The sequence below is a fragment of the Bombina bombina genome, chromosome 2, assembly GCF_027579735.1.
Source record: "Bombina bombina isolate aBomBom1 chromosome 2, aBomBom1.pri, whole genome shotgun sequence".
Lineage (NCBI taxonomy): Eukaryota > Metazoa > Chordata > Amphibia > Anura > Bombinatoridae > Bombina > Bombina bombina.
Genome location: NC_069500.1, coordinates 734,261,240 through 734,288,821, shown reverse-complemented (window position 1 = coordinate 734,288,821; position 27,582 = coordinate 734,261,240). Strand labels below are relative to the sequence as shown.

General features: G+C 38.6%; 1 protein-coding gene across 2 annotated transcripts in view; it reads right to left on the bottom strand.

The window, feature by feature from the left end:
• ADAMTSL5 (ADAMTS like 5) overlaps nucleotides 1-27,582 on the bottom strand; it is a 78,077-nt gene that overhangs the window by 38,979 nt on the left and 11,516 nt on the right. For both annotated transcript variants that reach the window (XM_053702772.1, XM_053702773.1), the window contains exon 3: nucleotides 537-673. In XM_053702772.1, the coding sequence (XP_053558747.1) occupies nucleotides 537-673 (137 nt within the window). The remainder of the gene's footprint in view (nucleotides 1-536; nucleotides 674-27,582) is intronic.

The window sequence follows — 27,582 nt, the reverse complement described above, 5'->3', positions numbered from 1 at the left end:
CCCTGATGGCAGGTCATAGCAACCAGCGTTCAGTAGTATAGGGCTCCCTGATAGCAGGTCATAGCAACCGGCGTTGAGTAGTATGGGCTCCCTGATGGCAGGTCATAGCAACCAGCGTTCAGTAGTATAGGGCTCGCTGATGGCAGGTCAAAGCAACCAGCGTTCAGTAGTATAGGGCTCAATGATGGCAGGTCATAGCAACCAGCGTTCAGTAGTATAGGGCTCGCTGATGGCAGGTCATAGCAGCCAGCGTTCAGTAGTATAGGGCTCGCTGATGGCAGGTCATAGCAACCAGCGTTCAGTAGTATAGGGCTCGCTGATGGCAGGTCATAGCAACCAGCGTTCAGTAGCCTAATAATACTGAGCATTTCATACTGCAAAAATGGAGATCAAAGAGAAAGTTGTTTTAAATTGCATGCAATATCTGACTCATGAAAGAAAAATGTTGGGAAAAAGATTACAATTTAAATAATATTGGGTATAATTGCACCAGTTTTACAGTCACAATAGTTCTTGTCTAAAGAGCTTACACTTACTGCAGACAGCGCCGTGTGCGGATTGCAGCTCCAACTCCACAGGTGCTAGAGCAGGAGGTCCATGAACTCCAAGAAGCCCAGATTCCTCGGGAAAGCCGGTGAGGTCCAGCAGTTTGCAGAGCTCTGCTGTTTGTCACCTACTTTACAAATTAGAATTAATATGGAACTAAGTAGTGATGTCAGAACACTGCAGCTGAAGCACCTAACAACTGATAAGGCTAAATAGAGCAAAAACATAATTTATGTAAGAACTTACCTGATAAATTCATTTCTTTCATATTGGCAAGAGTCCATGAGCTAGTGACGTATGGGATATACAATCCTACCAGGAGGGGCAAAGTTTCCCAAACCTCAACATGCCTATAAATACACCCCTCATCACACCCACAATTCAGTTTAATGAATAGCCAAGTAGTGGGGTGATAAAGAAAGGAGTAAAAATCATCAACAAAGGAATTTGGAAATAATTGTGTTTTATACAAAAAAATCATAACCACCATAAAAAGGGTGGGTCTCATGGACTCTTGCCAATATGAAAGAAATTAATTTATTAGGTAAGTTCTTACATAAATTATGTTTTCTGTCATGTAATTGGCAAGAGTCCATGAGCTAGTGACGTATGGGATAGCAATACCCAAGATGTGGAACTCCACGCAAGAGTCACTAGAGAGGGAGGGGAAAAAAAATAAAAACAGCCATTTTCCGCTGAAAAAATGAATCCACAACCCAAAATATAAGTTTATTCTCATAAATTAAAGGAAAAAACAAATCAAAAGCAGAAGAATCAAACTGAAACAGCTTCCTGAAGAACTTTTCTACCAAAAACTGCTTCCGAAGAGGCAAATACATCAAAATGGTAGAATTTAGTAAATGTATGCAAAGAAGACCAAGTTGCTGCTTTGCAAATCTGATAAACTGAAGCTTCATTCTTAAAAGCCCACGAAGTAGAGACTGATCTAGTAGAATGAGCTGTAATTCTCTGAGGCGGGGCTTGACCCGGCTCCAAATAAGCTAGATGAATCAAAAACTTTAACCACGAAGCCAAGGAAACAGCAGAAGCCTTCTAACCTTTCCTAGAACCAGAGAATATCACAAATAGACTAGAAGTCTTCCTGAAATCTTTAGTAGCTTCAACATAATATTTCAAAGCTCTTACCACATCCAAAGAATGTAAGGATCTCTCCAAAGAATTCTTAGGATTAGGACACAAGGAAGGGACAACAATTTCTCTATTAATGTTGTTAGAATTTACATGAAGTCCGCAAAACCGCCTTATCCTTATAAAAAATCAGAAAAGGAGATTCTCAAGAGAGAGCGGATAATTCAGAAACTCTTCTATCAGGAAGTTTAGCAATCTCTCTATGAAATAAAACAGAAAGAGCAGAGATTTGTCCTTTCAAGGAACTTGCAGACAAACCTTTATCCAAACCATCCTGAAGAAATAGTAAAATTCTAGGAATTCTAAAAGAATGCCAAGAGAATTTATGAGAAGAACACCATGAAATGTAAGTCTTCCAAACTCGATAATAAATCTTTCTAGAAACAGATTGACGAGCCTGCAACATAGTATTAATCACTGAGTCAGAGAAACCTCTATGACTAATCACTAAGCGTTCAATCTCCATACCTTCAAATTTAATGATTTGAGATCCTGATGGAAAAACGGACCTTGAGATAGAAGGTCTGACCTTAGTGTAAGTGGCCAAGGTTGGCAACTGGACATCCGAACAAGATCCGCATACCAAAACCTGTGAGGCCATGCTGGAGCTACCAGCAGCACAAACGATTGCTCCATGATGATCTTGGAGATCACTCTTGGAAGAAGAACTAGAGGCAGGAAAATATAAGCAGGTTGATAACACCAAGGAAGAGTCAATGCATCCACTGCTTCTGCCTGAGGATCCCTGGACCTAGACAGGTACCTGGGAAGTTTTTTGTTTAGATGAGATGCCATCAGATCTATTTCTGGAAGCCCCCACATCTGAACAATTTGAGAAAACACATCTGGGTGGAGAGACCATTCTCCCGGATGTAAAGTCTGACGACTGAGGTAATCTGCTTCCCAATTGTCTATACCTGGGATATGAACTGCAGAAATTTGAGTATCCGAGATACTTCTTTCATAGCTTGAGGACTGTGAGTCCCACCCTGATGATTGACATATGCCACAGTTGTGAAATTGTCTGTCTGAAAAAAAATGAACGGTTCTCTCTTCAACAGAGGCCAAAATTGAAGAGCCTTGAGAATCACACAGAGTTCCAAAATATTGATTGGTAATCTCGCCTCTTGAGATTTCCAAACTCCTTGTGCTGTTGGAGATCCCCAAACAGCTCTCCAACCTGAAAGACTTGCATCTGTTGTGATCACAGTCCAGGTTGGATGAACGAAAGAGGACCCTAGAATTATACGATGGTGATCTAACCACCAAGTCAGAGAAAGTCGGACATTGAGATTTAAGGATATTAATTGTGATATCCTTGTATAATCCCTGCACCATTGGTTCAGCATACAAAGCTGGAGAGGTCTCATATGAAAATGAGCAAAGGGATCGCGTCTGATGCTGCAGTCATGAGACCTAAAACTTCCATGCACATAGCTACTGAAGGGAATGACTGAGACTGAAGTTTCCGACAGGCTGCAACCAATTTCAAAGTCTCTCGTCTGTTAGAGACAAAGTCACGGACACTGAATCTACCTGGAAACCTAAAAAGGTTACCCTTGTCTGAGGAATCAAAGAGCTTTTTGGTAAATTGATCCTCCAACCATGTCTTCGAAGAAACAACACTAGTTGATTTGTGTGAGATTCTGCAGAACGTAAAGAATGAGCGAGTACCAAGATTTTTTCCAAATAAGGAAATACCGCAATACCCCACTCTCTGATTACACAGAGTAGGGCACCTAGAACCTTTGAAAAGATTCTTGGAGCTGTCGCTAGGCCAAAAGGAGGAGCAACAAATTGGTAATGCTTGTCTAGAAAAGAGAATCTCAGGAACTGATAGTGATCTGGATGAATCGGAATATGAAGATATGCATCCTGTAAGTCTATTGTGGACATATAATGCCCTTGCTGAACAAAAGGCAGAATAGTCCTTATAGTCACCATTTTGAAAGTTGGTACTCTTCCATATCGATTCAAAATCTTTAGATCCAAAACTGGCCTGAATGAATTTTCTTTCTTTGGGACAATGAATAGATTTGAATAAAAACCCCAGACCCTGTTCCTGAAACAGAACTGCATGATTACCCCTGACAACACCAGGTCTGAAACAGCACTTTCAGAAAAGCCTGAGCCATTACTGGGTTTACCGAATGCGTGAGAGAAAAAAAAATCTTCTCACAGGCGGTCTTACTCTGAATCCTAATTCTGTACCCCTGAGAGACAATACTCTGAATCCAATGATTTTAGACTGAATAGATCCCAAACATTTTTGAAAAATTTAATCTGCCCTCTACCTGCTGAGTTGGAATGAGGGCCGCACCTTCAAGCGGACTTGGGGGCTGGTTTTGATCTCCTTAAATAGCTTGGATTTATTTCAATTTGAAGAAGGCTTCCAATTGAAGCAGATTCCTTGGGGGAAGGATTAGGTTTCTGTTCCTTATTTTGTCGAAAGGAACGAAAAACGGTTAAAAGCTTTAAATTTACCCTTAGGATTTTAATCCTGAGGCAAAAAAACTCCCTCCCCCCCCCAGTAACAGTTGACATTATTGAATCCAACTGAGAACCAAATAATTTATTACCTTGGAAAGAAAGAGATAGCAATCTGGACTTAGAAGTCATATCAGCATTCCAAGATTTGAGCCACAAAGCTCTTCTAGCTAAAATAGCTAAATACATAGATTTAACATCAATTTTGATAATATCAAAAATCGCATCACAAATGAAATTATTAGCATGTTAAATCAACTTAACAATGCTAGACAAATCATGATCCGATACTTGTTGCGCTAAAGTATCCAACCAAAAAGTTGAGGCAGCTGCAACATCAGCCAAAGAAATTGCAGGCCTAAGAAGATGACCTGAATATAAATAAGCTTTCCTTAGATAAGATTCAAGTTTCCTATCTAAAGGATCTTTAAAAGAAAGGGAAGGGTATTCGTTAATACCCCATTTAGTTTCTTTTTTAATGGCATAGCTAACTCTAAAACAAAGTACTGATATAGTGGCAACTCGGACCTTGTATTAAATATTTCTCAAGTTGTCAGTGGCAATTACTAAGGGCAAACTACTTTCTTATATATTAATAGCTATAACCGCTAGCCGTGTGAATCGATAATCTTGGCATATACCTGGAAAAATATGTGTTAATATCATAAGGGCGAATTACTGTCTTATATCTTAAAGTTATAACCGCTAGTCGTGTGAATCAATAATCTGGGCAGATATCTTAAAAATCATGTGTTAATATCATAAGGGTACAACGGATAGGTGTTTATACTGGCTGTTTGAGCCTTCATTTTGATAACACAATTACGAGTACTGTGAACGCTACAGTTGCCCAATATCATAACGGCTAACTGTTTATAAAAGGTGCTTTAGATAACAAACTGAGATGAATTACTGACTAAGACCTGAGACCACAGTAGCTAACCGCTTACATCAGCTATTTTAGCCTTTACTTTTACAGTACAACTGCATGTGTTTGGTTGGCGAATAATTGCGGACACATATATATGCGGTGGTACCAGAGATATAATATTGCAAAGATACTAATAAAGTATATCTCATAGCTACTAAAAAATCCCTCTATACAACATTAAATATATCTTTAGATTTAACATTTAAAAACGGTGTTTCTTACATAGTGAACACCGTATAGTATAAAGGAGAGCTATTGAGATAAAACGAATCTTATTACTGGCAAACCTATCTCATATAGACCGTCTTAATTACACCATCTCCAATATCATATTAGAGGAGTGAACAGCCTCAATCTAAAGCACTTTATTAATACCTGTAACTTGTGGACTAATATAAGCGCAATAACATTATTAAATCAACCTATCAGGAGATCCAAGATACAACATTTGTTAAAGAAAGCCTGACAGTGATTGCCACTAAGTATAAATCACTGGAGCCCATAACCAGTGAAGTATTAATATTTCTATTAATTGAAGCACAAACTTTCAACTTGCAAGACATAGTTGTATTTAAGTACACCAAGCACCCACACGTCATACAGTAATTTAAATCTTCTATATTTGATGCTGTAACAACAGTTCAATCATTCAACATACATTGTTTTAAAACAAAAATATATATATATTAAGGCCATTTGAGCCATTTGCATGTTCCTTTGAATATAGAATTGGAACTGTGACCAAATATATATTATCACTATATACATCAGCTAATAGCATAAAAAGAAGGGATAGAAATAACCCTTTCAGCTAACTATACATAATCTGTATATGACTGTGCCACGTTATATGGGAATAACTGTATGAGGGAATACTAAACCATACAGTGGTGTACTATATTAATAGATATAAGTACATTATCCAATTGAAAGATTTATATCACTGCATACAAGCATACCTAAAAAATATTTTAGGTCCATGGTAATTTATTTACCCAATATTCTGAACCACTTCCATTATTAGTAGAGTTGCTATGTGTTTTTAAAGTGCACACATCTACACATCATATTTTTATCTAGTAGAGAATTAATAAAAGTTATGTTTTAATTTCTCCATCAACCCCTTGGCTTCCAGTGGTTGTTTAAGTTTAATATTTCAATTTCAATCTCATTTATGGAACAGAAGTGCTACCAAAGTGCATTCTTTTAGTCTTCACCTTCTCAAGGTAGAGACTATGACCTAGATTTGGAGTTTGGCGGTAGCCGTGAAAACCAGCGTTAGAGGCTCCTAACGCTGGTTTTAGGCTACCGCCGGTATTTGGAGTCACTCAAAATAGGGTCTAACGCTCACTTTTCAGCCGCGACTTTTCCATGACCGCAGATCCCCTTACGTAAATTGCGTATCCTATCTTTTCAATGGGATTTTTATAACTCCGGTATTTAGAGTCGTTTCTGAAGTGAGCGTTAGACATCTAACGACAAAACTCCAGCCGCAGGAAAAAAGTCAGTAGTTAAGAGCTTTCTGGGCTAACGCCGGTTTCTAAAGTTCTTAACTACTGTACTCTAAAGTACACTAACACCCATAAACTACCTATGTACCCCTAAACCGAGGTCCCCCCACATCGCCGACACTCGAATAAATTTTTTTAACCCCTAATCTGCCGACCGCCACCTACGTTATCCTTATGTACCCCTAATCTGCTCCCCCTAACACACCGCCGACCCCTGTATTATATTTATTAACCCCTAATCTGCCCCCCTCAACGTCGCCTCCATCTGCCCTACACTTATTAACCCCTAATCTGCCGACCGCAAAGCGCCGCCAACAAAGTTATCCTTATGTACCCCTAATCTGCTGCCCCTAACACAGCCGACCCCCTATATATATTTATTAACCCCTAATCTGCCCCCCACAACGTCGCCTCCACCTGCCTACACTTATTAACCCCTAATCTGCCGAGCGGATCTGAGCGCTACTATAATAAAGTTATTAACCCCTAATCCGCATCACTAACCCTATAATAAATAGTATTAACCCCTAAATCTGCCCTCCCTAACATCGCCGACACCTAACTTCAATTATTAACCCTAATCTGCCGACCTGAGCTCACCGCTACTCTAATAAATGTATTAACCCCTAAAGCTAAGTCTAACACTAACACCCCCCTAAATTAAATATAATTTACATATAACGAAATTAATTAACTCTTATTAAATAAATTATTCCTATTTAAAGATAAATACTTACCTGTAAAATAAATCCTAATATAGCTACAATATAAATTATAATTATATTGTAGCTATTTTAGGGTTAATATTTATTTTACAGGCAACTTTGTAATTATTTTAACCAGGTACAATAGCTATTAAATAGTTAAGAACTATTTATTAGCTAAAATAGTTAAATAATGACAAAATTACCTGTAAAATAAATACTAACCTAAGTTACAATTAAACCTAACACTACACTATCAATATTTTAATTAAATAAACTACCTACAATTACCTACAATTAATCCTAACACTACACTATCAATAAATTAATTAAATACAATTCCTACAAATAAAAACAATTAAATAAACTAGCTAAAGTACAAAAAATAAAAAAGAACTAAGTTACAAAAAATAAAAAAATATTTACAAACATAGAAAAATATACAACAATTTTAAACTAATTACAACCTACTCTAAGCCCCCTAATAAAACAACAAAGCCCCCCAAAATAAAAAATGCCCTACCCTATTCTAAATACTAAAGTTAAAAGCTCTTTTACCTTACCAGCCCTGAACAGGGCCCTTTGCGGGCATTGCCCCAAGAAGTTCAGCTCTTTTGCCTGTAAAAAAAAACATACAATAACCCCCCCCAACATTAAAACCCACCACCCACATACCCCTAATCTAACCCAAACCCCCTTAAATAAACCTAACACTAAGCCCCTGAAGATCTTCCTACCTTGTTCTTCACCTCACCGGGTATCGACCGATCGGTCCTGGCCTCCGATTATCTTCATCCAACCCAAGCGGGGGCTAGGACATCCACTGAAAAGTCCAGAAGAGGGTCCAAAGTCTTCATCCTATCCGGGAAGAAGAGGCGATACCAGACCGGCAACCATCTTGATCCAAGCTGGCATCTTCTATCTTCATCCGATGACGACCGGCTCCATCCTGAAGACCTCCACCGCGGGACCCATCTTCTTCCGGCGACGTCCAACTGAAGAATGACGGTTCCTTTAAGGGATGTCCATCCAAGATGGCGTCCCTCCAATTCCAATTGGCTGATAGGATTCTATCAGCCAATCGGAATTAAGGGTAGGGAATATTCTGATTGGCTGATGAGAATCAGCCAATAGAATGCGAGCTCAATCTGATTGGCTGATTGGATCAGCCAATCGGATTGAAACTTGATTCTGATTGGCTGATTCCATCCGCCAATCAGAATATTCCTACCTTAATTCCGAATTGGCTGATAGAATCCTATCAGCCAATCGGAATTCGAGGGAGCCCAACTTGGATGACGTCCCTTAAAGGAAACCGTCATTCTTCAGTTGGACGTCTCCGGAAGAAGATGGGTCCACTGTGGAGGTCTTCAGGATGGAGCCGGTCGTCATCGGATGAAGATAGAAGATGCCGCTTGGATCAAGATGGTTGCCGGTCCGGATCGACTCTTCTTCCCGATAGGATGAAGACTTTGGACCCTCTTCAGGACTTCTTCAGTGGATGTCTAGCCCCCGCTTGGGTTGATGAAGATATTGGAGCCAGGACCGATCGTGATACCCGGTGAGGTGAAGACAAGGTAGAAGATCTTCAGGGGCTTAGTGTTAGGTTTATTTAAGGGGGGGTTTGGTTGGTGTAGATTAGGGGGTATGTGGGTGGTGGGTTGTAATGTTGGGGGGGGGTATTGTATGTTTTTTTTTTACAGGCAAAAGAGCTGAACTTCTTGGGGCATGCCCCGCAAAGGGCCCTGTTCAGGGCTGGTAAGGTAAAAGAGCTTTTAACTTTAGTAATTTTAGAATAGGGTAGGGCATTTTTTATTTTGGGGGGCTGTGTTGTTTTATTAGGGGGCTGAGAGTAGGTGTAATTAGTTTAAAATTGTTTGTAAATATTTTTTCTTATGTTTTGTAAATATTTTTTTATTTTTTGTAACTTAGTTCTTTTTTATTTTTGTACTTTAGCAAGGTTTATTTAATTGTATTTATTTGTAGGAATTGTAATTGAATTAATATATTGATAGTGTAGTGTTAGGTATCATATGTAGGTAATTGTAGGTAGTATTATTTAATTAATTTATTAATAGTATAGTGTTAGGTTTAATTGTAACTTAGGTTAGTATTTATTTTACAGGTAATTTTGTAATTATTTTAACTATTTTAGCTATTAAATAGTTTCTTAACTATTTAATAGCTATTGTACCTGGTTAAAATAATTACAAAGTTGCCTGTAAAATAAATATTAATCCTAAAATATGCTACAATATAATTTATAATTTATATTGTAGCTATATTAGGATTTATTTTACAGGTAAGTATTTATCTTTAAATAGGAATAATTTATTTAATAAGAGTTAATTAATTTCGTTAGATGTAAATTATATTTAACTTAGGGGGGGTGTTAGTGTTAGGGTTAGACTTAGCTTTAGGGGTTAATACATTTATTAGAATAGCGGTGAGCTCCGGTCGGCAGATTAGGGGTTAATAAGTGTATGGCAGGTGGAGGCGACGTTGTGGGGGGCAGATTAGGGGTTAATAAATATAATATAGGGGTCGGGCGGTGTTAGGGGCAGCAGATTAGGGGTACATAGGTGATAATATAAGTAGCGGGCGGTTTACGGACCGGAAGATTAGTGGTTAAAAATAAAAATGCAGGTGTCAGCGATAGCGGGGGGCGCAGATTAGGGGTTTAATACATTTTTTAGAATAGCGTGTGAGCTCCGGTCGGCAGATTAGGGGTTAATAAGTGTAAGGTTAGGGGTGTTTTAGACTCGGGGTACATGTTAGAGTGTTAGGTGCAGACGTAGAAGTGGTTTCCCCATAGCAAACAATGAGGCTGCGTTAAGAGCTGAACGCGGCTTTTTTTGCAGGTGTTAGTTTTTTTTCAGCTCAAACAGCCCCATTGTTTCCTATGGGGGAATCGTGCACGAGCACCGTTTTATGAGGCTGGCCGCGTCCGTAAGCACCGCGGTATTGAGATGTTGAAAGCTGCGTTAAAAAATGCTCCTACGCTCCTTTTTTTGGAGCCTAACGCAGCCTTTATGTGGACTCTCAATACCAGAGTTATTTTTATGGTGCGGCCAGAAAAAAGCCGGCGTTAGTTTTTCGGGGTCGTTAACCGACAAAACTCCAAATCTAGCGGTATTTGTAATCTTTAAAAGAAGTACTATCTTCCATAGGAATAGTAGTATGTTTAGCAAGAGTAAGATAGCCCCATCAACTTTGGGGATCTTTTCCCAAAACTCCAATCTAACTTCTGGCAAAGGATACAATTTTTTAAACCTTGAAGAAGGAATAAAATAAGAACCAAGCTTATTCTATTCCTTAGAAATCATATCAGAAATAGCATCAGGAACTGGAAAAAACCTCTGGAATAACCACAGGAGGTTTATAAACAGAATTTAAACGTTTACTAGTTTTAATATCAAGAGGACTAGTTTCCTCCATATCCAATGTAATCAACACTTCTTTTAACAAAGAACGAATATACTCCATTTTAAATAAATAAGAGGATTTATCAGTGTCAATATCTGAGGCAAGATCTTCTGAATCAGATAGATCCTCATCAGAGAAGGATCATTCAGTATGTTGCTGGTCATTTGAAACTTCATCAACCTTATGAGAATTTTTAAATGACCTTTTACGTTTATTAGAAGGTGGAATGGCAGACAAAGCCTTCTGAATAGAATCAGAAATAAATTCTTTTAAATTTACAGGTATAGCTTGTGCATTAGATGTTGAGGGAACAGCAACAGGTAATGAACTACTACTGATAGATACATTCTCTGCATGTAAAAGTTTATCATGACAACTATTACAAACCACAGCTGGAGGTATAATCTCCACAAGTTTATAACAAATGCACTTAGCTTTGTTAGAACTGTGTTTAGGCAGCAGGGATCCAACAGTGAATTCTGAGACAGGATCAGATTGAGACATCTTGCAAATGTAAGAGAAAAAAACAACATATAAGCAAAATTATCAATTTCCTTATATGGCAGTTTCAGGAATGGGAAAAATGCAAACAGAATAGCCCTCTGACATAGAAAAACGCAAGATGCAAATCAGAATGGGGTCTAAAATAATGAAAATATCTGGCGCCAAGTATGACGCACAACAAACAGAAAAATATTTTTTGGCGCCAAAAACGTCCGGAAATGACACACCCGCGTCATAGATGACGCAACCTTGTGAAAGGACTCTGCATCAACTAAGACGTCAGAAATGACTAATTGCATCAACGAACGTAATTTCGCTCCAAAAAAATCTTGCGCCAAGAATGACGCAATAAACTTTAGCATTTTACGCCCTCGCAAGCCTAATTCTGCCCGCGAATATGAAAAATGACAGTCAATTGAAAAAAGACTACACCCCAGGAAAGAAATACATTTCTAAAAAATGCATTTCCCAGATATGAAACTGACAGTCTGCAAAAGGAAATATACTGAAACCTGAATCATGGCAAATATAAGTACAATACATATATTTAGAACTTAATATAAATACATAAAGTGCCAAACCATAGCTGAGAGTGTCTTAAGTAATGAAAACATACTTACCAAAAACACCTATCCACATATAGCAGATAGCAAAACCAGTACTGAAACCGTTATCAGTAGAGGTAATGGTATATAAGAGTATATCGTCGATCTGAAAAGGGAGGTAGGAGATGAATCTCTATGACTGATAACAGAGAACCTATGAAATAGACCCCCGTTAGGGAAATCATTGCATTCAATAGATGATACTCCCTTCACATCCCTCTGACATTCACTGAACTCTGAGAGGAATCAGGCTTCAAAATGCTGAGAAGCGCACATCACAGAAGAAAATCATGCACAAACTTACTTCACCACCTCCATAGGAGGCAAAGTTTGTAAAACTGAATTGTGGGTGTGGTGAGGGGTGTATTTATAGGCATTTTGAGGTTTGGGAAACTTTGCCCCTCCTGGTAGGATTGTATATCACATACGTCACTAGCTCATGGACTCTTGCCAATTACTTGAAAGAAACATACATTTCCCAAAGAGAGAGAACCCAACAAATGCCTCCTTATAAATAAGAAAGAACTTGTAGACCAGAGTCATCTACTGGTGACCTGATTGTCAGTGGCGTCAGGGGTTAAAGCATTGCTGCAGATAATATGTCAGTCATCTTGAGCAATATGAACCCAAACTCATTCACACCCTGTCCTCTTATAGGAGACTTTTCAGTTATGTTATTATTATTATAATACTAATAACAATAATTTGTATTTGTAATGTGCCAATAGACTGCAGAGCTATGCAGGGGGTAGAATAAATAATAATAAAAAAGACAGGAAGGACAGACAGGGCCAGCTCCCAACAGAGTTTAGTCTCTGAGTATGTTAGAAAACAGTGCTCAGTTACTGTGATTGAGACAAGAGGTACAAACAACATACCCAGTCGTAGAAATATTTTTTGTTAAAGGGAAAGAAAAGTGAAAATTAAAACTTCTATGAGTCAGAGCAAATTTTCTTAATTCTCTCGGTATCCTTTGTTGTAGAACATACCAAGGTAGGATCAGAAGCAGAAATGCACCACTGGCAGCTTGCTGAACACATTAGGAGACCCAATGACAAGAATCATATATGTGCAGCCACTCACCAGCTAGTTCCCAGTGGTGCATTGCTGAGCCTTTATTGTCCATTTAACTTAGTAAATGTCCTTGCTGTTTAAAATAAGGGAAAATAAAGAAAAGTAAAATACTTAATCATTTTTTTTTTTACTTTTTTAAAAGGACATCAAAGGAATTTTAACTGGTTGCACCAAAAACAGACCTTTTTTAAAATGTATTATTGAGAGATGCCCTTATTACTAATAATAAAACATGATAAATAAAATATGAATATTCCACCAGTGAACCTAGAGTGATCTTCATTATAAAGTCACAGTGACTGACATTCTGTGGCAGGTGTGAGATGAGAACAAAAACAGCAGCTGGATCCTGTGTTCCCATAAACTGAAAACACGGCACATTTTCACACTGGTTCTGATTCTAATTTTTATAGTGTTCTGCCATAAAGCAACCTCTTCTTGCTATATAAAGACATAACTTAATATAAGTGTTAAGACAGACAGATAGATAGACAGACAGCTAACCTGTTTTCTCAGGTACTTATAAATATGGATTGCAGTAACTAGAAATGCTGAAAAGTTTAAGTAAAATTTAAATACTTTTGGAGTTAAGTGTTGAAAAAGGTACCATTTCTATCTCTATTACTTTGAAAGTGATTAGCTGTCATTAAAATCTGTCATGTAGATCAAATTTATTATCTAGTAGGTGCATTTTATGGTGAAAATCGTGAACATTGGTTGCTGAAATATGTATGTTTATTGATATTCAAATTGATTGATTCACTAGGATGTGAATAGCTTGGTCACACACAAGTCAATCAGCTTCACTGGCTAACACATGATTTGAAAGGTTTTGTTTTGCCAGCGAGTTAGTATTTCAATATTTAATTATGTATAATAAAATCACTTTGCATTTTACTTTTATTGTTTATTTTGCTCTCTTTTTATATAATTTAAGTCTGTTTTTTCCCCAATTCTAACAACTAGAAGGACACATGGCAAACTTCACAAACCTAGTCCTGCCACCCATCTCTCACTAATTGGCTCCAGCAGAGATTATCTGATAAGGAACTGCAAAATAGTGGTGATTTTGCTAACATAATGGCAGTGGCTACTCCAGTAACAAATCTGTATTGGCTTCTCCTAATAAGGTAAGTTGTGGGTAGAGATTGGCTATTAAAAATCATTTGAAACAAGGTTTTAATGCATTTGAAACATTTATAATCTTATTAACAATGATACTTTATTGCATGTCTGCAGACAAATCTTGTGATGTCTTTAATGAGAGATGTTACCCTGGTGCTGTGAGAGCAGGTTAGGAGATATGGATGTGCTCTGCACAGTGCATGTGTTTGTGTAAACGTTTTATGTGGTGGTTCTGATCCTGTTCCATTTTAAAGGGAGGAATTACTCGAGAGCATGGTGGGACTGCACAGCCTCAGTGTACCACTGTCTAAAAGCTGCTTCTAAAGTACTGTTAAAAAAAATAGCTGCTTTTAATACTAAGACCAGCAATATGAATATACAGCTTGTCTCTACTTTAACTTAGGCACTGATTTCTAATTATGCTCCTCCCACTGTGTGAATGGCGCACAGCATCAATATGGTATATAAACATACACTTTTTATTGCTTTGTAATTCCATTTGACTTTTTTATGTCCCATTAACTACCAACAATTCTCCAATAATCTAGCTACAGCTGTGACTAGTGTTCGTGAAATGTTTTTATGGGGTCATCGTCCTTTTTCTCCAACATTCCTCATCCATCCCCTGCACATTCTGCTACTGTCTCTAATTCTTACACCACTCCACAGACTAGCGGCTGAAGCCTTACAGACCATCTGTTCAAAACTAGCTCCGCACAGCTCAGAGAGGCTACAGGACCACTGACTTTTCATTTTATAGTTGTTATACTGCCATCAGATAACCTGAAGTGCTGAACAGTCCCATGAGACAGTTTGAAACACTATTTCAGGTCAACAGATCAAACTATTGTCTTAATTTGTCAATAAAGGGCGGACAGGGGTGTGCATATTTGCCACTGTCTGCCCCTGCCCTCCTCTAGAAGGCAGCCAGAATTTAACATTGAACACCAGCACTATTTTGCTCTCTTGTGCAACACCGCCCAGGAAGATTGACAGCTCCTGCCTGTGCCTGATTGGATGTGCGTGAGCAGGAGCTGCCAATCTACCCGGTCGGAGGAGACCAGGAAAATTGAAATTCTCCGCCTAAGAGATGGAGAAGAGGGTAGGAAGCAGCGGTCTGATGTCCGCTGCCTGATAAATCCTTGTGAGAACCTGGAGTGGAAGAGAGGAGAGGGGCTGGATAAACTGCGCCCTATGTATCTATGACCATGCGTATAAATACCGGTGCACTGGTCCTCACAGCATATGTGCAAAGGCCGCTAAAAAACAGCAATAACATTTTGTTAATAGAAATATAGTGCAAACATGCTTCTATTTAAAACTAAAATGCACCAATGCACTTTTTTATTTTGACCTTTCTATATCTTTAACAAAGTAAATATGTTTTTATGATGATAATTTATTTAACAAGCTAAATAATATAAATATAAAATGAAATTATTTCATTAAAATAAATAAATGCAATATGTTGTTTACATTTGAATACTTGATTACATATGTTAGTGGGTAAAATACAATCGCCTAGATTTAGAGTTTGGCGTTAGCCGTCAAAAGCAGCGTTTAAGGGGTCCTAACTCCTAACGTTGCTTTTTAACGCCCGCTGGTATTTAGAGGTCAGGCAGGAAAGGGTCTACCGCTCACTTTCTTTCCGCGCTCGAGGCTACCGCAGATCCCCTTACGTCAATTGCGTATCCTATCTTTTCAATGGGGATTTGCCTAACGCTGGTATTACGAGTCTTGGAAGAAGTGAGCGGTAGACCCTCTACCGACAAGACTCCTACCATCAAAAAAAGTCAGTTAAGAGCTTTTATAGGCTAACGCGGGAACATAAAGGCTCTTAAAGGGCTATTATACACTAAGGCCTAGATTTAGAGTTCGGCGGGTAGCCGTCAAAACCAGCGTTAGAGGCTCCTAACGCTGGTTTTGGCCGCCCGCTGGTATTTGGAGTCAGGTCAGGAAAGGGTCTAACGCTCTCATATCAGCCGCGACTTTTCCATACCGCAGATCCCCCTACGCCATTTGCGGTAGCCTATCTTTTCAATGGGATCTTCCTAACGCTGGTATTTAGAGTCGTTTCTGCAGTGAGCGTTAGAGCTCTAACGACAAAATTCCAGCCGCCTGAAAATAGCAGGAGTTAAGAGCTTTCTGGCTAACGCCTGAGTTTATAAAGCTCTTAACTACTGTACCCTAAAGTACACTAACACCCATAAACTACCTGATGTACCCCTAAACCGAAGGTCCCCCCACATCGCCGCCACTCTCGATTAAAATTATTTACACCCCTAATCTGCCGACCGCCACCTACGTTATCCTTATGTACCCCCTAATCTGCTGCCCCCTAACCCCGCCGACCCCTATATATATTTATTAAACCCCCCTAACTTGCCCCACACAATGTCGCCGCAAGCTACTTAAAATAATTAACCCCTAATCTTCCGACCGCAAATCGCCGCCACCTACGTTATCCCTATGTACCCCTATCCTGATACCCCTAACATCGCCGACCCCTATATTATATTTATTAACCCCTAATCTGCCCCCTCAACGTCGCCGACACCTAACCTTCAATTATTAACCCCTAATCTGCCGACCGGAGCTCACCGCTATTCTAATAAATGTATTAACCCCTAGAAGCTAAGTCTAACCCTAACACTAACACCCCCCTAAGTTAAATATAAGTTTTATCTAACGAAATTAATTAACTCTTATTAAATAACTTATTCCTATTTAAAGCTAAATACTTACCTGTAAAATAAATCCTATATAGCTACAATATAAATTATAATTATATTATAGCTATTTAGGATTAATATTTATTTTACAGGCAACTTTGTAATTATTTTAACCAGGTACAATAGCTATTAATAGTTAAGAACTATTTAATAGTACCTAGTTAAAATAATAAACAAATTTACCTGTAAAATAAATCCTAACCTAAGATATAATTAAAACCGTAACACTACCCTATCAATAAAATAATTAAATAAACTACCTACAATTACCTACAATTAACCTAACACATACACTATCATAAATTAATTAAACACAATTCCTACAAATAAATACAATTAAATAAACTAGCTAAAGTACAAAAAATAAAAAAGAACTAAGTTTACAGAAAATAATAAAATATTTACAAACATAATAAAAAATATTACAACAATTTTTAAACTAATTACACCTACTCTAAGCCCCCTAATAAAATAACAAAGCCCCCCAAAATAAAAAATTCCCTACCCTATTCTAAATTAAAAAAGTTACAAGCTCTTTTACCTTACCAGCCCTGAACAGGGCCCTTTGCGGGGCATGCCCCAAGAATTTCAGCTCTTTTGCCTGTAAAAAAAAACATACAATACCCCCCCCCAACATACAAACCCACCACCCACATACCCCTAATCTAACCCAAACCCCCCTTAAATAAACCTAACACTAATCCCCCTGAAGATCTTCCTACCTTGTCTTCCACCATCCAGGTATCACCGATCGTCCTGGCTCCAAGATCTTCATCCAACCCAAGCGGGGGTTGGCGATCCATAATCCGGTGCTCCAAAGTCTTCCTCCTATCCGGCAAGAAGAGGACATCCGGACCGGCAAACATCTTCTCCAAGCGGCATCTTCGATCTTCTTCCATCCGGTGCGGAGCGGGGTCCATCTTGAAGCAGGCGACGCGGATCCATCCTCTCTTGTCCGATGTCTCCCGACTAATGACGGTTCCTTTAGGGACGTCATCCAAGATGGCGTCCCTCGAATTCCGATTGGCTGATAGGATTCTATCAGCCAATCGGAATTAAGGTAGGAATTTTCTGATTGGCTGATGGAATCAGCCAATCAGAATCAAGTTCAATCCGATTGGCTGATCCAATCATGCCAATCAGATTGAGCTCGCATTCTATTGGGCTTGTTCCGATCAGCCAATAGAATGCGAGCTCAATCTGATTGGCTGATGGGATCGGCCAATCGGATTGAACTTGATTCTGATTGGCTGATTCCATCAGCCAATCAGAAAATTTCCTACCTTAATTCCGATTGGCTGATAGAATCCTATCAGCCAATCGGAATTCGAGGGACGCCATCTTGGATGACGTCCCTTAAAGGAACCGTCATTAGTCGGGAGACATCGGAAGAAGAGGATGGATCCGCTTCGCCTGCTTCAAGATGGACCCGCTCCGCACCGGATGGAAGAAGATCGAAGATGCCCGCTTGGAGAAGATGTTTGCCGGTCCGGATGTCCTCTTCTTGCCGGATAGGAGGAAGACTTTGGAGCACCGGATTATGGATCGCCAACCCCCGCTTGGTTGGATGAAGATCTTGGAGCCAGGACGGATCGGTGATACCTGGATGGTGAAGACAAGGTAGGAAGATCTTCAGGGGATTAGTGTTAGGTTTATTTAAGGGGGGTTTGGGTTAGATTAGGGGTATGTGGGGTGGTGGGTTGTAATGTTGGGGGGGGGGGTATTGTATGTTTTTTTTTTACAGGCAAAAGAGCTGAAATTCTTGGGGCATGCCCCGCAAAGGGGCCCTGTTCAGGGCTGGTAAGGTAAAAGAGCTTGTAACTTTTTTAATTTAGAATAGGGGTAGGGAATTTTTTATTTTGGGGGGCTTTGTTATTTTATTAGGGGGCTTAGAGTAGGTGTAATTAGTTTAAAAATTGTTGTAATATTTTTATTATGTTTGTAAATATTTTTTTATTTTCTGTAACTTAGATCTTTTTATTTTTTGTACTTTAGTTAGTTTATTTAATTGTATTTATTTGTAGGAATTGTGTTAATTAATTTATTGATAGTGTAGTGTTAGGTTAATTGTAGGTAATTGTAGGTAGTTTTATTTAATTATTTTATTGATAGGGTAGTGTTAGGTTTAATTATATCTTAGGTTAGGATTTATTTTACAGGTAAATTTGTTATTATTTTAACTAGGTAACTATTAAATAGTTCTTAACTATTTAATAGCTATTGTACCTGGTTAAAATAATTACAAAGTTGCCTGTAAAAATAAATATTAATCCTAAAATAGCTATAATATAATTATAATTTATATTGTAGCTATATTAGGATTTATTTTACAGGTAAGTATTTAGCTTTAAATAGGAATCATTTATTTAATAAGATGTTAATTTATTTCGTTAGATAAAACTTATATTAACTTAGGGGGGGTGTTAGTGTTAGGGTTTGACTTAGCTTTAGGGGTTAATACATTTATTAGAATAGCGGTGAGCTCTGATCGGGAAGTTTAGGGGGTTAATAATTGAAGGTAGGTGTCGGCGATGTTAGGGAGGCAGATTAGGGGTTAATACTATTTATGATAGGGGTTAGTGAGGCGGATTAGGGGGTTAATAAACTTTATTTATAGTAGCGCTCGAGGTCCGCTCGGCAGATTAGGGGTTAATAAGTTGTAGGTAGGTGTCGGCGACGTTGTGGGGGGGCAGGATTAGGGGTTAATAAATATAACATAGGGGTCGGCGATGTTAGGGCAGCAGATTAGGGGTACATAGGGGGATAACGTAGGTTGCGGCGGTTTACGGAGCGGCAGATTAGGGGTTAAAAATAATATACAGGAGTAGAGCGATAGCGGGGGCGGCAGGAATAGGGGTTAATAAGTGTAAGGTTAGGGGTGTTTTAGGACTCGGGGTACATGTTAGAGTGTTAGGTGCAGACGTAGGAAGTGTTTCCCCATAGGAAACAATGGGGCTGCGTTAGGAGCTGAACGCTGCTTTTTTTTGCAGGTGTTAGGTTTTTTTTTCAGCTCAAACAGCCCCATTGTTTCCTATGGGGGAATCGTGCACGAGCACGTTTTTGAGGCCGGCCGCGTCCGTAAGCAACTCTGGTATCGAGAGTTGCATTTGCGGTAAAAATGCTCTACGCTCCTTTTTTGGAGCCTAACGCAGCATTTGTTTTAACTCTCGATACCAGAGTTAAATTTATGGTGCGGCCAGAAAAAAGCCCGCGGAGCGTTAACAGCCCTTTTACCGCCGAACTCCAAATCTAGGCCTAATTTTTTCTTTGCATAAATGTTTTGTAGATGATCTATTTATAAAGCCCATAAAGTTTGTTTTTTAAAAAATGTATAATTTTGCTTATTTTTAAAAACATTGCTCTGATTTTTCAGACTCCTAACCAAGCCCCAAAGTTTTTATTTGAATACCGTCATCTACCTTCTCCAGTTTGTGTAAAGGGTCTTTTCATATGCAAAAGAAGGGGGAGGGGGGGAAAGTGTCTTATTTCCCACTTGCAGTGGGCTTTCCAGCTACCTTTTCAACAAAGCTAAACTGAAAGCTTCTAAGTACGTTTTTAAACCATTTATACTGGATTTTTATACCAGTATCTGTGCATCTTATTCTTATAGTAGTGTCTATTACATGCAGTTATATGAAAATGAGTGTATACTGTCCCTTTAACTACTGTGCTATAAAGTACACTAACACCCATAAACTACCTATGAACCCCTAAACCAAGGCCCCCCCACATCGCAAACCCTATAATACATTTTTTAACCCCTAATCTGCCACTCTAGACACCGCCGCAACCTACATTATACCTATAAACCCCTAATCTGCTGCCCCTAACATCGCCGACACCTACATTATATTTATTAACCCCTAATCTGCCCCCCAAACGTCCTCCCACGCCGCCACCTACCTACACTTAATAAACCCCTAATCTGCCGACCGGACCTCGCCGCCACTATAATAAATGTATTAAACCCCTAAACTGCCGCACTCCTGCCTCGCAAACACTAGTTAAATTTTAATTAACCCCTAATCGGTGCCCTCCCTAACATTGCCGCCACCTACCTACAAATATTAACCCCTAATCTGCCACCTCCCCCGTCCGCCGCTACTATAATAAAGTTATTAACCCCTAAACCTAGTCTAACCTAACACCCCTAACTTAAATATAATTTAAATTTAACGAAATAAATTTACTATAATTTAAATAAATTAATCCTATTTAAAAGTAAATATACTTCCCTATAAAAATAAACCTAATATAGCTACAATATAACTAATATTTACATTGTAGCTATTTTAGGATTTATATTTATTTTACAGGCAACTTTGTATTTATTTTAACTAGGTACAAAAGCTATTAAATAGTTAATAACTATTTAATAGCTACGTAGTTAAAATAATTACAAAATTACCTGTAAAATAAATCCTAACCTGTTACAAATACATCTAACACTACACTATCAATAAATTAATTAAATAAATTACCTACAATTAGCTAAACTAAAATACAATTAAATAAACTAATCTATAATACAAAAACAAACAAACACAGAAAATTAAATTAAATTACAGAAAATAATTTTTTTTTACAAGAAGTTTAAACTAATTACACCTAATCTAAGCCCCCTAATAAAATAAAAAAGCCCCCCAAAATAATAAAAATGCCCTACCCTATTCTAAATTACAAAGTAATTCAGCTCTTTTACCAGCCCTTAAAAGGGCTTTTTGCGGGGCATTGCCCCAAAGTAATCAGCTATTTACCTGTAAAAAAAATACAACCCCCCCAACATATAAAACCCACCATCCACATACCCCTACTCTAACCCACCCCAAACCCCCGCTTAAATAAACCTAATACTAACCCCCTGAAGATCTCCCTACCTTGAGTCGTCTTCACCCAGCCGAGCCGAATTCTCATCCAAGCGGAGCAAGAAGATGTCCTCCATCCGGTAGAAGTCTTCATCCAAGCGGGCAAGAAGAGGTCCTCCATCCGGTAGAAGTCTTTATCCAAGCGGCGTCTTCTATCTTCATCCATCCGGAGCGGAGCCAATCTTCCATCCATCTGACTCGGAGCCATCCTCTTCAACCGATGACTAACGACGAATGACGGTTCCAAGATGGCGTCCCTCGAATTCCGATTGGCTGATAGGATTCCATCAGCCATTCGTAATTAAGGTAGGAAAAATCTGATTGGCTGATTCAATCAGCCAATCAGATTGAATGTTCAATCCGATTGGCTGATTCAATCAGCCAATCGGATTGACCCTCACATCTATGGCTGTTCCGATCAGCCAATAGAATGCAAGGGGTCAATCCGATTGGCTGATTGGATCAGCCAATCGGATTGAACTTCAATCTGATTGGCTGATTGAATCAGCCAATCAGATTTTTCCTACCTTAATTCTGATTGGCTGATAGAATCCTATCAGTCAATCGGAATTCGAGGGACGCCATCTTGGATGACGTCCCTTAAAGGAACCGTCATTCGTCATTAGTCCGTCGGTTGAAGAGGATGGCTCCGCGTCGGCTGGATGGAAGATGGCTCCGCTCCGGATGGATGAAGATAGAAGACGCCGCTTGGATAAAGACTTCTACTGGATGGAGGACCTCTTCTTGCCCCGCTTGGATGAAGACTTCTACTGGATGGAGGACCTCTTCATGCCCCGCTTGGATGAAGAATTCGGCTCAGCTGGATGAAGACGACTCAAGGTAGGGAGATCTTCAGTGGGTTAGTGTTAGGTTTATTTAAGGGGGTTTGGGTGGGTTAGAGTAGGGGTATGTGGGTGGTGGGTTTTAATGTTGGGGGGGTTGTATTTTTTTACAGGTAAAAGAGCTGATTACTTTGGGGCAATGCCCCGCAAAAAGCCCTTTTAAGGGCTGGTAAAAGAGCTGATTACTTTGTAATTTAGAATAGGGTAGGGCATGTTATTATTTTGGGGGACTTTTTTTTATTTTATTAGAGGGCTTAGATTAAGTGTAATTAGTTTAAACTTCTTCCAATTTTTTTTAATTTTCTGTAATTTAGTGTTTGTTTGTTTTTTGTATTATAGATTAGTTTATTTAATTGTATTTTAGTTTAGCTAATTGTAGGTAATTTATTTAATTAATTTATTGATAGTGGAGTGTTAGGTGTATTTGTAACTTAGGTTAGGATTTTTTTTACAGGTAAGTTTGTAATTATTTTAACTATGTATTTAACTATGTTATTAACTATTTAATAGCTATTGTACCTAGTTAAAGGGACACTGAACCCAATTTTTTCTTTTGTAATTCAGAAAGAGCATGCAATTTTAAGCAACTTTCTAATTTACTCCTATTATCAATTTTTCTTCATTCTCTTGCTATCATTATTTGAAAAAGAAGGCATCTAAGGTTTTTTTGGTTTCAGTACTCTGGACAGCACTTTTTTATTGGTGGATGAATTTATCCACCAATCAGCAAGGACAACCCAAGTTGTTCACCAAAAATGGGCCAGCATCTAAACTTACATTCTTGCATTTCAAATAAAGATACCAAGAGAATGAAGAAATTTGATAATAGGAGTAAATTAGAAAGTTGCTTAAAATGTCATGCTCAATCTGAATCACGAAAGAATTTTTTTGGGTACAGTGTCCCTTTAAAATAAATACAAAGTTGCCTGTAAAATAAATATAAATCCTAAAATAGCTACAATGTAACTATTAGTTATATTGTAGCTATATTAGGGTTTATTTTATAGGTAAGTATTTAGTTTTAAATATGAATAATTTATTTAATTATACGTAAATTTATTTAGAGTAATTTTAAATTATATTTAACTTAGGCGGGGTGTTAGGTGGGTTAGGGTTAGACTTAGGTTTAGGGGTTAATAACTTTATTATAGTAGCGGCTACGTTGGGGGCGTGAGATTAAGGGGTTAATAAGTTGTAGTAGGTGGCGGCGATGTTAGGGAGGGCAGATTAGGGGGTTAATAAAATTTATTATAGTGTTTGCGAGGGGGCGGGAGTGCTGCGGGTTTAGGGGTTAATACATTTATTTATAGTGGCGGCAATGTCCCCGGTCGGAACAGATTAGGGGTTAATAAGTGTAGGTAGGTGGACAGCGATGTTGGGGGGGGGCAGATTAGGGGTTAATAAATATATATGTAGGTGTTGGGGGGCAGAAGATTAGGGGTTCATAGCGATAATGTAGGTGACCGGCGGTGTCCGGAGCGGGCAGATTAGGGGTTAATAATATAATGTAGGTGTCAGCGTTAGTGGGGGAGGCAGATTAGGGGGTTAATAAGTGTAAGGTTAGGGGTGTTTAGACTCGGGGTTCATGTTAGGGTGTTAGGTGTTAGACTTAGAGAGTGTTTCCCCATAGGAAACAATGGGGCTGCGTTTAGGAGCTGAACACTGCTTTTTTGCAGGTGTTAGGTTTTTTTTCAGTCAGCTCAGCCCCATTGTTTCCTATGGGGATATCGTGCACGAGCACGTTTTTCCAGCTTACCGCTACCGTAAGCAGCGCTGGTATTGAGGGTTGAAGTGGAGCTAAATTATGCTCCAACGCTCCCTTTTCTGAGGCTAACGCAGCCATTTCAGACAACTCTAAATACCAGCGTTGTCTTAAGGGTGCGCTGGGAAAAAAAAGGAGCGTTAGCACCCGCGGGTCTTTACAGACAAACTCTAAATCTAGGCGAATACTTTTTGAATTTTGTTTCTATTCTCATAGACAGTTACTAATTTGTATGTAGCAGACATTGAAATACAGGACACAAAAAAAGAAAATAAATAATAAATAATAAAAATGAACCCCTGACATCCTAAAATTATTCATGACAATCACCATTATACTCCTTTTATAAAGCTCCTCAGCCATTATAGAAATAGTCTTTGATTATAATGGTTAATTTTAAATTTCAAAACAGCCAGCAGGTTAAAAGCTTATTCTGTTGATTGATTTTAAATTTCAAATTAACCAATAGGATTGAAGGATATTGTTATTAACCCTGAAATAAAAACTTAATCTTAAATTAACCAATAGGATTGAAGGATATTGTTATTAACCCCTGAAATAAAAACTTAATCTTAAAGGGACAATGAAACACAACATTTTTCTTTCATGATTCAGATAGAGAATACAATTTTAAACAACTTTCTAATTTACTTCTATTATCTAATTGGTTTAATTCTCTTGGTATCATTTGTTGAAGGAGAAGCAATGCACTACTGGTTTCTAACCTGAAAACTTGGGGGGAAGCCAATGACAATCGGCATATATATGCAGTGACCAATCTGCAGCTAGAACCTAGGTTCTTTGCTGCTCCGTGGCTTGCCAAGATAAACCTTTCAACAAAGGATAACAAGAGCAGGAAGCAAATTAAATAATAGAAGTAAATTGGAAAGTTGTTTAAAATTGTATTCTCTGTCTGAATCATGAAAGAACATTTTTGGGTTTCATGTCCCTTTAAGAACTAATTGCACACTGGCTGATAAGCAGAGCTCCCATTGCATTATTATGGTCAGTTACATGTCTCTAGGGTTGTCCCTAAAAATACTAGATGACTAGTGGTTGTCTGAGAAAGGATGGTTGGTTGGATCACAAAATAACCCCTGCCTAAAACTTCTCTTGGTCCCAACCAGTCATCTAGATACAGGGAGTGCAGAATTATTAGGCAAATGAGTATTTTGACCACATCATCCTCTTTTATGCATGTTGTCTTACTCCAACGCTGTATAGGCTCGAAAGCCTACTACCAATTAAGCATATTAGGTGATGTGCATCTCTGTAATGAGAAGGGGTGTGGTCTAATGACATCAACACCCTATATCAGGTGTGCATAATTATTAGGCAACTTCCTTTCCTTTGGCAAAATGGGTCAAAAGAAGGACATGACAGGCTCAGAAAAGTCAAAAATAGTGAGATATCTTGCAGAGGGATGCAGCACTCTTAAAATTGCAAAGCTTCTGAAGCGTGATCATCGAACAATCAAGCGTTTCATTCAAAATAGTCAACAGGGTCGCAAGAAGCGTGTGGAAAAACCAAGGTGCAAAATAACTGCCCATGAACTGAGAAAAGTCAAGCGTGCAGCTGCCAGATGCCACTTGCCCACCAGGTTGGCCCATATTTCAGAGCTGCAACATCACTGGATGCCCAAAAGCAAAGCACAAGGTGTGCAATACTCAGAGACATGGCCAAGGTAAGAAAGGCTGAAAGACGACCACCACTGAACAGACACACAAGCTGAAACATCAAGACTGGGCCAAGAAATATCTCAAGACTGATTTTTCTAAGGTTTTATGGACTGATGAAATGAGAGTGAGTCTTGATGGGCCAGATGGATGGGCCCGTGGCTGGATTGGTAAAGGGCAGAGAGCTCCAGTCCGACTCAGACGCCAGCAAGGTGGAGGGTGGAGTACTGGTTTGGGCTGGTATCATCAAAGATGAGCTTTGTGGGGGCCTTTTCGGGTTGAGGATGGAGTCAAGCTCAACTCCCCAGTCCTACTGCCAGTTTCTGGAAGACACCTTCTTCAAGCAGAGTGTACAGGAAGAAGTCTGCATCCTTCAAGAAAAACATGATTTTCATGCAGGACAATGCTCCATCACACGCGTCCAAGTACTCCACAGCGTGGCTGGCAAGAAAGGGTATAAAAGAAGAAAATCTAATGACATGGCCCTCCTTGTTCACCTGATCTGAACCCCATTGAGAACCTGTGGTCCCATCATCAAATGTGAGATTTACAAGGAGGGAAAACAGTACAACACTCTCTGAACAGTGTCCTGGGAGGCTGTGGTTGCTGCTGCACGCAATGTTGATGGTGAACAGATCAAAACACTGACAGGAATCCATGGATGGCAGGCTTTTGATTGTCCTTGAAAAGAAAGGTGGCTATATTGGTCACTGATTTGTTTTTGTTTTGTTTTTGAATGTCAGATATGTATATTTGTTTAATGTTGAGATGTTATATTGGTTTCACTGGTAAAAATAAATATGAAATGGGTATATATTTGTTTTTTGTTAAGTTGCCTAATAATTATGCACAGTAATAGTCACCTGCACACACAGATATCCCCTAAAAATAGCTATAACTAAAAACCAAACTAAAAACTACTTCCAAAACTACTTCAGCTTTGATATTAATGAGTTTTTTGGGTTCATTGAGAACATGGTTGTTCAATAATAAAATTAATCCTCAAAAATACAACTTGCCTAATAATTCTGCACTCCCTGTAGATATATAAATATATAGTAATATGTACTAAGCAGCTAAAGAAATACTCCCCATCTTGAGTTCTAGTTACATACACAAATCAGTGATTTCACACACATACTTGTTTACCACTAGCAATTACAGGGCAGTCATTTTATACCACTTGACTACCAGCAACACAAAACACTGAGGTTAGACTGCTCTTATCTGTCTTCATAATTACAGGCTTCAAGCAAACAGGCTACTAAAGGGACAGTCCTGCACCAAAATTGTTATTGTTTAAAAAGATAGACAACATCTTTACTTCACATTCCCCAGCACTGAAAAACAACAACATTGTTATATTAATATACATTATAACATTTAAACCTCTAAATTTATAAGCCACTAAAGACAGCCTCTTATCACATGCTTTTTTATTTGCTTTTCACAGCAAGACACTGCTAGTTCATTTGTGCCATATTAGATAACGTTGTGCTCACACCTGGAGTTGTGCAGGACACAGCACTAATTTCAAGTCAATAAATTAAATAAATAGCCCTGAGATTAGGGGGCCAGTCTGTAGAGGCTTATAATATGAGGGTAATCACAGAGGTAAAAAGTGTATTAATATAACATCATTG